Source organism: Xiphophorus hellerii, chromosome 1 (assembly GCF_003331165.1).
Source record: "Xiphophorus hellerii strain 12219 chromosome 1, Xiphophorus_hellerii-4.1, whole genome shotgun sequence".
NCBI lineage: Eukaryota > Metazoa > Chordata > Actinopteri > Cyprinodontiformes > Poeciliidae > Xiphophorus > Xiphophorus hellerii.
The window spans coordinates 1,779,634-1,793,644 of NC_045672.1; the positions used below are offsets into that span (position 1 = coordinate 1,779,634).

The window sequence follows — 14,011 nt, forward strand, 5'->3', positions numbered from 1 at the left end:
GTCCCCATTACACACAGTCAACAGCTTAACGCCGTTTCTCCTTAAAGTGCGCAGACAGACACATGCAGAGAGCTGAAAGCAAAACCAGAGGTGACGAAGAAGAGACAGGAAAAAAGTCTTGATTAGAACCGCTTAGCTACAGTTCATGAGGGTCAGTCGCTTTTTCACGTAAATAACCAGAGCCAATTTATTCTGGTTTCATATACAATTTATTTAATTTGATAAAGGCATACACTTAGCGTGAGACCAAACATTCGAGAAGAAATGTACATGTTACCTCCCGTCCTCAACAGAGATCCATTTTTTGTTTTTTGATCAAACATCAAACTAAAGTTTGAAAATCAAACGGTGGTTCATTAAATCCGTTGTTCTGTCTGCAAACAGAGCAACTGCCTTCAGGAGCAGAACTGCTGCTGTTGCTTTCAGTCGATACAGCAGAGGTAAGACTGCTTGTGGCCTTGGAGAGAAAAAGAAGATTTTAAAAAGCAGAAACAGTTTTAGTGTTTTCGTACATTTCTCTTTTTCATTGCCCAAGGGGTTTTCTAGCACATTAACACCCTGCGCCTCAAAGCTGCAGTAGGTGACTTTTACACAAATATGTTTTTTACATATTTGCTAAAAAAAACATATTTTCATTGACCATAGAATTGTGCAAATTGGAATTACGAAAATAAATTCACTTAATTGAAACAAACACATTTTTTGATAAGATTTTGAGCTATCATGAGGTGGTTTCATGACTGGATCAAAATCAGTGTTTTCTGTAAATCTGCAGTGGAAACACTTTGCTTTCCGCTTCACACGAGTCAGATGATCAACAACTGGGTTTTACTACAGGTGGAAATGACAAAGAAAAAAACAGGAAGTGGTGGGAGGATGATGCCACGGCACATTGTTAATGACTTATCGCGTAATTTTAATTGCGCTTCTTATTTAATGGAAACAATGTAATTTTGAAATTGTGTTTCTTCGATTTTAGTTGAATATTGACAAAGTTTTGTTCACATTTGTAATGGAAATGCAGCTACTATGTCCTGGACAGTGTAATGTGAGACAGATAATCCACCTCTTCCCTGAGCTACTATTACTGTCTCCAGAAATGCATCGCTCCAATCAGTCAGGAGGAAGGGCTTAGCGCTGTTGATGATGCTTGTGTACACGCTGCCTAATATGCTAATGGCAGAGAAATACATTACTGTCCCAAAAACCTTTTTATCTACCATACTCACTGTATTTCTGTAGGAAAAGATGAACTCAACTTTTTCACAAATTATCTGTCATGACATAGTGACAGTTTCAACAAATATGTAAAAAAACAACAACCATTTTTTAATAAAAGGTCCATACTGCAGCTTTAGTAGATCCATCAGAATGAAATATTTCCAAGTAAGCATTGTTTTTCTGAGACTACACCAGAGTTGCAGCGGTCTGTGCTTGCCAGTGCTCCACATCCAGAAGCTTCAGAAACGGTGAGAGTACTAAGATTTGTCAGGGAGGAAAACCCCTTTCTGAGCAGCTATGAAGAAAAACTCATTCTTCTGTCTGTACAGCACTTTAGGAGAGCAGGAACGCAACAAGGATGGCTTTTAAAAATGTCAAACTGACAAGACTTCAAAGGAATAAAGGAATAAAACCAGACAGAGTCCTTTACAAAAAATACATAAATAAATAAATAAATAAATAAATAAATAAATAAATAAATAAATAAATAAATAAAACTCATACGTAACAAAAATGCCTTTGTGTATGTTGATTGAAAAAGATTTTTTAAAGAAAATTACTAAACATGCACTTACTTGTTTTTTGTAATATACAGTTTTATGTACACAGTGGCTTGTAGAGGATTGAGGCTTTTTTAAATATTATCAATGAGCACTGGGTGAGAGAACCAAGCTGGGAGAGAAATTATTTACCCCATAAAACTGTGCCGCCGTGCAAAAGCCTTACAGTTTCCCAGTAAGGAGACAGTTTCTGGTTTTAGCCACAAACTTCATGTTTTACAGGAATTGTATGTGATAAACCAACGCAAAGTAGTGCAAAACTGCAGATAAGATGAAAGAAATAATATAAACTAGATTAAAAATACTTCATAAGATTTTGTCTTTGTATAGTACATTTCCTTTGAAAATGAACACTTTTCAGATTTCCCCCTCAAAAAATAATGTAATGCTACATTATTTATGTAGCATTTGTTTTGCACTTTGTGTTTGATATAAAATACCAAATAAAATAAAATGCACTGAAATTTGTGGTTACAATGTGACAAATATAATTTCAAGAGATACCTTTTGCAGGGTTATACATTAAAGTGAGATCACAGTCTGGTTTTATATTTACAGTCAACAAGTAGAGGCATATTTAAATTGATTAATTTAGTGTCTAAGGTGTAATCCTCTCCTGACTTTAAAAAAAACATGAAACAGTTTAATTTGTTTGGCCCTGCAGCAGAAGGTGGGGAGGAAAATTTCTACTTTCTGAACTGTAAAATACCATGTGTAATGTTTTATTATTAATATTATTTATTGAAATCTCCCCATTCTCTGTGAACTATTCAGGATCTGTCCTGGATCAGACAGAAAGTTCATTACTAGTTCATTACTATTGAGTGTGCGCAGCATCTACATCATCAACATCCATGAACACAAACACAGTAAAATAACTCAAGAGCTGAAGCTGAGACCAGAAAGAAATCAGCAGGTTTTTTATGTTGGACTTTAGAGGACTGTGTGAATAAAAGCACTTGGAATTGAACCAGTGAGAAAATATTCCACTTCCTGTTTGTCTGGGCGAATGGAGCGACAATAAGGCAGTGGAAGGTGTGATCATGTCATTTACAGGATCTGGCGTACAAGCAACATATTATTTACTGGTTAATAGACAGACTAAAGTCTTTTCTTTTTTTAGTAGGTTATCTAGTTGTGGATGCTGATATCAGAAACAGTAAAGCTGCCTAGATCTACTCCCCCCACCCCCCTGCTTTACAGGCAGTTTACACACAGGAACCAGTTCATCTAGACTTCTGCACAGCATCAACATAAATAAAAACCACTCCCCCCTCACAGTTCACCCCCTGCGCTCTTTACAAGCCATATTAGACGTTTCTATGGATTCTGGGCTTCTTCAGGCCTGCTCTGTGTGAGAGGGAAGCTGCTTTCTGTGACCAAACATCTGGTTCTGTGACCTCTGGCTTTACAGAGCGCAGCTCGGCTCGTTGGAGCAGTCACTGTGGTTATTGTCCGCGCCGCTCCTCTTAAGCTCCCTAGCGGCGTTGTGTTGCGGCCCGCCCCCGCCGTGGTTGTGGCCGTGATGGGGGACCGCCTGGGGCCGCTTGCCGTGCTCCAGGTGGGGCCCATGGTTCTGATGATGGCCACCGCCGTGCAGCTCTACATCAGCGAACGCTGCCCCCGCCTTAGTGTCGTCCCCGGCCTCGAAGTTGGCGTCGCGCTCGGGGCCGGCGGCAGCGGCGCTCTCTGGCACCACCTGCAGGTAGGCTCTGACGCGGTGGCGGCGGGCGCCGGCCTCGTCGCTGAAGTCGATCACGCGGCATTCATAGGTGCCTTCGTCAGACGCTTTGACCCGGGAGAGGCGGAGCTTGTGGGAGATGTTGCTGCCCACGACCTTCACAACCTGGCAACGACAGATGAAGAGTTTATCATGATGCTGTTCAATTTATTATTGCTAATATTATTACTTCATTATTTTAAGTTTCTCTTCATTAGTAGTAGCATTGTTATTTCATAATGTTAGCACTGGGAGAAGACAGAGAATTTTTTTTTTTTACATGTAATAATTTGATAATAAAAATAATAATTTTAGTCTAATATCTATTAACAACCATGTTTTCATGTTGTGATTTGACCGTTTCATATTTGGACATTCAGACCACTCCAAAGCTTTACCCCAAAAACAGAAACAGAAACTTTCCTTCCTCTGATAAGTTATGTTGGATAGTGATCACTCACCAGATCTTTCTCATGGATGTTAGCCTGTGTTTCACATCTTTTGTCTTCATTCTTTATAGAATATATTTATGTAAGATCAGAAGGTAAAACAAAGACGGTTCAACATAAAAGCTTCAGGATGGCTTTGGGGCTGAAAACCTCCACATATAGTGAAAATACTCCACAGCGTCTTTTTCCTGAGTTCATCACTCCCAGAGAAACGGAGCGGAGCTGCTGCTGACTCAGAGAGGATGAGTCTGTGGGACATCATTAGGACATAAATATGACTCCCATTTATCACATACCTCTGTTCTCCTTACGCTGCCTGTAGGCGTGGGTGGGTGTGTGTGTGTTCAACGGCAGTCCGCGTGTTTGTGAACATGTTTGTGTCTTTACTTATATGGATCTGTCTTATACTGTACATTGAACAAGAACTCATAACGAATGCTTTCACAGCGACGTGGCCTGCAGTGTTCGACTCCATCTACACAACACACGCACACACACCCACACACACACACACACATACAGAGGCTGGTGCTTCCATTACAGCCGCGCTGCAGCTTGTCTGCCTGGGGAAGGAGAGAGGATTCATGTTTATGGTTGTGAATTCTTCTGAAAATTATATCAGAATATTTTTTTTACTTCTGAAGCTCTGATTTTAAATCCAATCAAAATTTGGGGATGCAGGTTATTGATAAAAGAGTTCATTTAAAGTTAATCAATCTTATTGAAAAACTAATGATTACTTGATAAGTAGCCATTTTCTTAAGAACCAGAGTTTTCGTTCACATGAAAAGGGACGTCTGTCGTTCCATAACATACACGGGTTAAGTTTTTTATATGCTGAATTTTGAAAAAGCATTAAATCCTAACCTTATATTGTGTGGGCTATATTAAATACTGAGTAACCTGAAAATTGTTATCTTGTATTAATAAACGTGGACATATTTATAAAATATAATGTTACATAAACATTTCTGGTTGCTGAATAGATAAATAAGATATTAAAATATATGAAACAGTTTCAGTTTAAATATCCTATTTTCATTTAAATTTAAGGAGCACTTGCATCCCAAACCAGACTCTGTTTGGACCGCTTCTCTTTCCTGTTCTGGTATGACCCCGCCATCTTCATTTCTGTATCAACTGAGGATGACCAGCAGCAGCCAAAATACAGAACTAAAAAAAGGGCTAAGTGGACGTTATTAGTTAATTGATTCAAATTAATGTTAATCTAATAAACCATCAATTGACAATTTATTGGAAATCAGTTAAATGTTTGCATCTTTAACTTGAGTTTTGTCATCATAAAGTAAATTAATATTATCTAAATATAATTTGCTGTATATTAAATCAATCTGTTAAAGTAATTTCCAGGTTTTCAACATTTTTTCGACATAATGAGGCACTCTGGACTTTTTCGTCCTTTGTGGCGTCTCCCTGTCAGTTTGTCATTGGGACGCATCATTGTGCCCATTAAGGTAAGGAGGGTTCTTAGAATCTGGACGCCTCAGAGCCGCCGTTGAGCAGCAGCGATGCCGACACTCTGGTGATACGGTGATTCTACACACACATCAGGATTGAGTGTCAGTGTGTGATCTGGAGCATCGGCCGCATTGTGAGCCACATGGAACTGAAAAACTGTGATAACACACACTGTGTAACACAAAGACACCATGACACTAGGAAGCGCTCTGACTCACACTGATCTTTGTAGCATCCTTCAGCGTTTCCTCCTCAGGAGACACCTTGGAAAAACAGAAGAATGTCAGAGAATCAACAGGTTTAAAATATATGAAACAGTTTCAGTCTGATTACAGACATTTGATGTCAATATTAGCAACTGAAGGAGTGAACCTCCTGTTTAATTGGACAATTATGTGGTTAGTTTCATAAATCTATCATTTTTCCAAACATATGGAGACTCCACTGATAAGCCCTTCATCATAACATTACCCTGAGCTGAAATAATCTTTAGTCAACAGATTGTGTGCCTGAGCCTGTCAGAATATGCTGCGCTTATGTTTGTGAAGCTGCTGTGCTGAGCTGTTTATTCAATTTCCTGTGATTATATTTATTAAAGATTAGTTTTATTGTCCTGGTTTGAAACTCAGCGGGCTTTTAAAATGTAACACACACTTTCTTTTGTTTTGAGTGTTTGCATTTAAACCTGGAGTTAAGCAACCCAACAGGACAGAGGTAATGCCCAACAAAAATCTGTGACTTTGTGCAGTTTTTTTTATAGAAATTATTTCTATATTTAGAAGGCGTTCGACCGTGTCCCTCGGGGAGCCCTGTGGGGGGTTCTCCGGGAGTATGGGGTACCGGGCCCTTTGATACGGGCTGTCAGGTCCCTGTATGACCGGTGTCAGAGTCTGGTCCGCATTGCCGGCAGTAAGTCGGGCTCGTTTCCGGTGAGAGTTGGACTCCGCCAGGGCTGCCCTTTGTCACCGATTCTGTTCATCACTTTCATGGACAGAATTTCTAGGCACAGCCAAGGTGTTGAGGGGATCCGATTTGGTGGCCTTAGGATCTCATCTCTGCTTTTTGCAGACGATGTGGTCCTTCTGGCTTCATCAGGTCGTGATCAGCAGCTCTCGCTGGAGCGGTTCACAGCCGAGTGTGAAGCGGCCGGGATGGGGATCAGTGCCTCCAAATCCGAGGCCATGGTCTTGAGCCGGAAAAGGGTAGAGTGCCTTCTCCGGGTCGGGGGGGTGTCCTGCCCCAAGTGGAGGAGTTCAAGTATCTCGGGATCTTGTTCACGAATGGGGGAAGAAGGGAGCGGGAGGTCGACAGGCGGATTGGCGCAGCGTCTGCCGTTAAGCGGGCGCTGTGCCGGTCCGTCGTGGTGAAGAGAGAGCTGAGCCAAAAAGCGAAGCTCTCGATTTACCGGTCGATCTACGTTCCCACCCTCATCTATGGTCATGAGCTTTGGGTCATGACCGAAAGAACGAGATCGCGGATACAAGCGGCCGAAATGGGTTTTCTCCGTAGGGTGGCTGGGCTCTCCCTTAGAGATAGGGTGAGAAGCTCAGTCATCCGGGAGGGACTCAGAGTAGAGCCCCTGCTCCTTCACATCGAGAGGAGCCAGTTGAGGTGGCTCGGGCATCTGGTCAGGATGCCTCCTGGACGCCTCCCTGGTGAGGTGTTCCGGGCACGTCCCACCGGGAGGAGGCCCCGGGGAAGACCCAGGACACGCTGGAGGGACTATGTCTCTCGGCTGGCCTGGGAACGCCTTGGGATTCCCCCGGAAGAGCTGGAAGAAGTGGCCGGGGAGAGGGAAGTCTGGGCCTCCCTTCTGAAGCTGCTACCCCCGCAACCCGACCCCGGATAAGCGGAAGAAGATGGATGGATGGATGGATTTTTATATTTACTGCATACTTTTCAGATAAGCAATCCATAAACGTTTGACTCTGTGACTGAAAGGTACCACAAAAAAAAACAAAAAAAAAAACAAAGCTCACTGTGGAATAAGGTTTTGACTGGTACTTTACTATAATACATTTAAAACTTAAAGAGTGAAACATGGATCCATAATGTGGTGAAAATTGAGACTTTTAGCTGCTGCCATTCACACTATGACATTTTTACCTTGTTATCAGTCAAATAATGAGCCAGTGGATAATCAGCTTGATGTGTAGTTACTTCATGCTTTTTCAATATTAAGGAATTAAACAAATTCCTATATCTTACTGAAAAATTATTTATGAATTAGTTTTGTCTTATTTTAAGCATGCTTAGCTATTTGAACTAGAAACTAGACCAAAATTACTTGGTGTTGTGTTTTTGCAGTGAAGTGCACAGATCAGTCAGAGTTCTTGTACCTCATTAGTTGTCCAGGGCTGCTGGTCCGTCCACTCCACGTGGTTCCTGATGTACCACCACTGGATCTCCAGTGAGTAGGATGGCGTTCCTGCTCCTCTGAAGGAACAGGCCATCTCCACATCCTGGCCTCTCTGGGCAGTCATGTCATGGGGTACCTCAGTAAACATGGCTGGGAACACAGAGAGCAGACATGGATGGTGTCATTATGAATGGATTCAGTCCAGAGAGGAAGGAGAATCTTAGTGGGTCAAGGTTAGGGAGAGGTAAATAAAATATAAATGCATATCTTTGTTATTGATTTTATCTAAATTGAACTCTATAATAAAACCAACTTCTCATATAAAAGAACAACCTGAACAACCAGCGGTATGTGAACAAGCAGATTTCTTGTTGCCATATCAACCTTCAGACCAATCAGATCTCCAGCTTCTGTGCACCACAAATCTGGAACAAACTCCCAAAAACTGCACAACAGCTGAGTTAGTTCATAATAACTGGAACATATATATATATATGGAATATATTGATCAATATATCTGATGTGTGTTCATGATTTTGATGATGGCATTTGACAAAATGTAATGTTTATTAGTTATTTCATAATTAGTGACTATATTACATTTTTATGATGTAAAGCTCTTTGAAATGATTTTTCATGATTTCCAACTGTACAGAACACAATGAAAAACACACTAACCATGATAAACCAGACCTCATACGAGTGAGACTCTTATATGTTTCACTGATGCATGTATGATTATTAAATAAAAGAATTACTAGAAATAATAAAACCTGATACTTGGAGAGTGTGAAGCGGTTAAAACAGCACTAAAGTCCTGAGACTAATGACTCATTGTTAACTAAATGAATGTGTCCTTCATTCACCAACATTATTGTTATAATTGATACTTGGATTTTTCTTTTGCAAAGTGGAAACTGGAGTGCAGTCAAGCGAACTATAAAGAAGCAAAAGATATTTGCATTTATTTTACAACTAAATGAATTTAGTATGTAAAATGAAATATGATCACAAAGAAGGTTTCTATGTGAGATATCCTGATTTTAGATGAAATGTCACAAAAATTTTAGAAATAAAACGGTGAATGACTCGAATGAAGGTTTCCAGGCCACCCTTTCAGACTCTAGCGGTTCCTCACCCTGAGCAGTGAAGAAAGGGCGCTGAGTCCAGCATCAAATGTCAAATCACTCAGAGGATCTGGGCCACACTTCACGTCTGATTGGCAGGAATGCAACCAGCAGATTGCTAATTGTCCCTGAGCTGTAGGGATTCTCATTAAGCAAGGTTTAAAGCAAAAGGTTACCCGCTGTCTTACCATCTTAAAAGTAAAAGAACAAAAGCGAGCGCCAGCTTTTAAAACGCAAAGGCCAACTACAAAGTACATGTAACATTTTCTCTCTGTGATTTCAGAATACTCCAGAGCTGTAAAAGTTTCCAATGGGCTTCTTTTAAACTGCTGAGTCAGGAATAAACTTTTACAACTGAGACCAGATCAAAACATTTCCTTTCACATTTTTAAGAAACCATGGAAAAAAGTTCTTTTGGGTCACAGCAGACAGAAAAAGGATTTTAATTTCAGGTAATTGACATTCTTCAACTGCACATGTGGAGTTCCTCAAGGAGCCATTCTGGGTGCTGTCAGTTTCTCCCTTTGAAAATGCGTAAAATGTCAAAGATCCACTAAAGTATCTATTAAACTCTTGAGATGATGTCAAAGCAATAAAAATGTTGTAATCTATGATAAATAAAAGAAGAGATCATGTTAGTTTGGTGGAAGTGTGTCTGCTGTCAAAAAAGAGAAAAACAAAAATCAGTAATGACTACCCATATAACTTCATTGGTATTTGATTTTATTTGTGTTGATAAATGAATTAGTTAGAATTTTTTTATTGAATTGGAATTTCACTTTCTTTGATGAATTTTTAATAGCTTTTATTTTTTCCAATCAATTTTATTTATTGATTGACTCAACCTGCATCTCAGTACTTTGGTCCAGTTTATATGTTCTTAAATGTGCATTTATAGATGAACTGGATTGAACATCCGCAACGATAATAGCTTATATATAGTGATGGATCCGATCTAATAGTTGAACTAAAAATAAATCTGTGAAGGTCATTGGACGCGTTAGTTTACCTGTCTCCAGTGGTAACCAAGCTTGTTAGATGGTAACAGGTATGGTTACCATCCTCAGATCATTTATTCATCATGTTGCGATATGTACCAAGTAGAGACTATAATCTGATATTTTTATGATAAAAAAGTATATTATATATATCTAATGGGGTGCACTGAATAGTCGATAAATCGGATTTGATTTCCTTAATTTTGGCTGACCTGAAATCAACCGACAGATGAGAAACAAATCTTACCTACCAATCAAATCCACGTCTGCAAAGGTCTGAAAATCAGCCACTGACCCCTTTTACTTGTGTGAGCAATAATAATCAAACCACTGTTACCAGCTTAGCAACTTTGTTGCTATACTTAGCAACATTTTAGACAAAAAAAATTGGTATCTGCATTAAAAACAGAATCAGCTTTTTAAATATTGGTGATCAGCCAGAAAACTGTAATCAGTGCAAAATCTGATCTCATCCAGTGCATTTTATAGTCAGTCTTATTCAAAACCCTGCACTGGTACCAGGGTTTTGAATAAGACCCTGATAGCAGGGTCTTATTCAATCTAATAAAACTGAATAAGACTTATTACACTTATTCAGTCTTTGAAGCTTTTTAAATGGAAGCTTTAAAAATGGAAGCATCCATAAAAAAAAAATAAACATTTTTTTTATTTATGACCAAATAAAATATTTATTTGGTCATAAAAAATAAAATACCAATACCAATACTATTTGGTCATAAATATTTTATTTATGACCAAATAAAATACCTTTCTATTCAGGCACACACATCCCCGCCTAACATTTACACTGAACACATTAAACTCAACCTGTACTGATGGAAAGCTTTGTCTCGTTTATCGCCCAGTTAGCTGTCAAAATGTTTCATTCTTATCAGATGGTTATCCTCTTTATGACATCATGTTTCTATTCTGTCGTCTCCTGATCCGTTTGGAGAGAAGAGCGACACACCAACTGTGTTTTTAATTATTAAACAACTCCAACGTGACATTCTTGGCAGTTTTGACGGTTTCTTAACCTTTGACCCTTTGATTCTCAGTCATTGTAATGCGTCAATCCTGTGCCAACAGAGTGCTGATTTTCCTCTTGATTCATGGACTAATGTCACCCTGTGAACCTGCATTATGGATCTGTCTTGTATTACAAGAACAGTACAAGCCTACAGTCATCCCCCCCTGTACATTGATCAAATCTGCTTGTATTTTTCATTTGTGACACCTGAAACACACCAGCTATTGATTTGACATTACAGAGCCAGAAACAATGCCTCCAGCCCCTTTGGTAATATCTGGTATATTCAAAGCTGAGACATAGAAACTGCTGGGTGAGACGCAGAACCTCTGAAATGCTACCAAACAATGATATTATTTTTCTCCACAGAACTGCAAGGAACGCAACACAATCAACAGGTAACATTTTGTTGGTCATCATGAGTCTATCTATCATGACTTACTTTGTTTTGCCAAAGTGTGAAAACCACTTGGACTTTTTTCACATCATAGTATCAAAATTCAATGTATTTTATTGGTATTTGGGGATAAATGAACAAAAAGTAGTGTATAATTGTGAACTGGAAGAAAAAAAGCTATGCTGTTAAAACGTTTTTACAATTAAAAATGATGAAAAATCGATTGATGTACAATTGATTTTGTACAGTGATACACTTACAGCTGTATCACTTACAGCTGTAAGACCTGGGATGCTGAAATGAATCATGATTAATCAATTATTGAAATAATCATCAACTAATTTTGTGATCAATTAATCGTTGGCTGAAGCACACAGAGACCAAAATTGGCCATTTGTTGAAAGAAAAACTCAGTTTTGCACTCAGTACTGTTCCTCACATTTATTCTAACAGTAGAATAGATGAGCTCTGTTTGAGGAGTGTACAGTACAAGACATTATTAATCTGTTTAATTGAATTATCCATGGCTTCTCTGCAAATCCCTGCGTTTCTTTTTCACTCTGCTCTATCTGCCCTCAGTGTCTCCTATTAACGCCCAAATCTAACAGTCACAGAGTCGAAGCTGAAGCTATGAAACGGCTGCAGTCATTGGTCGCTCTGAAGCATTATCACCATCCCAAAGTAACCAGTGGAAGGCTCTAAAGCCAGATAGATGTTCGACTCAGTTACAACCTCAGAGAGGACAGAAGAAGAGAAAAAACTGAAGTAATGACCATGTATTAAAGAGAGCAAGGCTTCGTGTGTTACGTGAGATACTAACAATGAAAAAAGGATTAAATTAGGCTCTGTGTGTGCGGGCATGTGTGGGGTGTGTGTGTGTGTGGAGGAGAGGAGGCGGAGGACAATGTGTGAGCCAGCAGATAGCTGAAGGGGCAACCTGATCCTTTATTTCTATTATAAACTCAATATGGTAATTACAGCCATGATAAGTGGCGTAGTCTTACTTCAGCATACTTGAACTTTCATTTTACTCCCCATCCCTAATTATCTACACACACAGAGTAGAAAGAGATCTAACTTTAAAGAATACTATCGTCTCAAAAAAAGGAGAGAGGAAGTTTTCTATGCAGCTTAAAAAGGTCTAACTGGGAAGTTTATACGACTGCAGGGATAATGAAAACACTGAAATAATTTTCTATTGCTGGACCAACCTGAAGGTTTTGTGGATTTTATAGAACACAGTAGAAATAAAGTTGGTTTCAATTAGTCAGGAAATTAGTCTTTTTCCTTGAAATGGAGGAATAAGACTTTAGTAATTAGACAAAGTAACTAATTACTTAGTTACTTCAAACAAAATGGCAGCAAACTGTTTGAAACAGAAGATCCAATAAGCACAATTGAAGACGATAGACATCAAGTTTTTGTTACTGTAGCACAATAATCCGACAGATTTCAGTCCAGCAATGAACTGACACCAAGTTACAGGCATTAACATTCTAGTTTTTAGAGTAAAAGGGACACAACAGGCTAAAGAAAATAAATCAATCATACCTGAAAGAGAGGACAGTAATCATCTAGCTGTTGGTCTGTTTTTATGGGAAAAAACTGAATCAGGCGAAGAGTTTCTATCGAAAGAGAACCTGAAACCACCGACTTAAACTCACAGCAAAGATGGTCTGATGAGTCTGTTATGATGAAGGACTGGAGATAAACTACTTGGCAATGGGAAACCAAGTAGAATATGCTAAAATATTTCTAGCTATTTGTAACAACAACAAAAACAGAGTAGTGCTAGGAGTGATCAAATGCATGTTAGTTCATACAATCAAAACATACAAAATGTGTTCAGCTGAAGTTTGCTAAATTAAAACAGATACCTGGACTTCAGCTGTGGGTATTTATTTTTTTTCCAGAAGCATTGAAATTAGTACAACGGTACATGGAGTGGAGGTCGGTGGCCAGGTCCAGAACGTATCATATTCTGTCAATGTTTTTTTACATGGTAAAATGAATAGTATGGAATGAGTAATAATACAGAATCAGAAGAGTTTGTATAAATTTTATGTTTTCAGGGTTTTCATGACTTTTCCACTTCAATCAGAACGGATCCTTCAGGCTCCTATCAGACTCTGGTCTCCCACTACAAGGTCAGTGGATTTATACACTAAATCCCTGCCAACATATAATATGATTATATGACAGCTGATGAGAATAAGTGCATGCGTTCTGCTGAATTCATTTAGAGAATCATAAAAAGATAAAACAACTCAACATATCCATGGAGCTATTTTTTGAAGACCAATTATTAACTGGTTTTGCTACAAAAGTGCAACAAATATTCCTAACAATGGAAAACAAGAGGAACTAAGCAGTGCACCATGCTATGCTTTAAATAGGAGCTTTAAATTTTTCACTAAACAATCCTTTTTAATTGCCTGTAGTGTTAGATTTTCCACTGGCTTTGATGTTCTTACAAACTACACCTGAAACCGAGGTGAACGACACTGATGCAACCACACACACATGTTCACCCCTGCACATGCACACACACAAATTTGGCTTTCTTGCCAATTTCCTCTTGAGTTTCCCAAACACATTAATTCTAACTACGGTAGTTAAATAATTGTTGCAGATTGTTTGCTTTTGCTCTCAGTTTATAGGCTTAGCATGT

General features: G+C 39.0%; 1 protein-coding gene across 2 annotated transcripts in view; it reads right to left on the reverse strand.

Annotated features, from left to right (window-relative positions):
* Window positions 1–1,773: 1,773 nt before the first annotated feature.
* The window catches only part of vstm2la (V-set and transmembrane domain containing 2 like a), a 51,092-nt gene continuing 38,854 nt past the window's right edge, over window positions 1,774–14,011 (reverse strand). For both annotated transcript variants that reach the window (XM_032568515.1, XM_032568523.1), the window contains exons 2-4: window positions 7,769–7,938; window positions 5,648–5,692; window positions 1,774–3,627 (exon numbers count right to left, since the gene is read on the reverse strand). In XM_032568515.1, coding sequence (XP_032424406.1) covers window positions 3,190–3,627; window positions 5,648–5,692; window positions 7,769–7,938 — 653 coding nt within the window. In that variant the 3' untranslated portion in view covers window positions 1,774–3,189. The remainder of the gene's footprint in view (window positions 3,628–5,647; window positions 5,693–7,768; window positions 7,939–14,011) is intronic.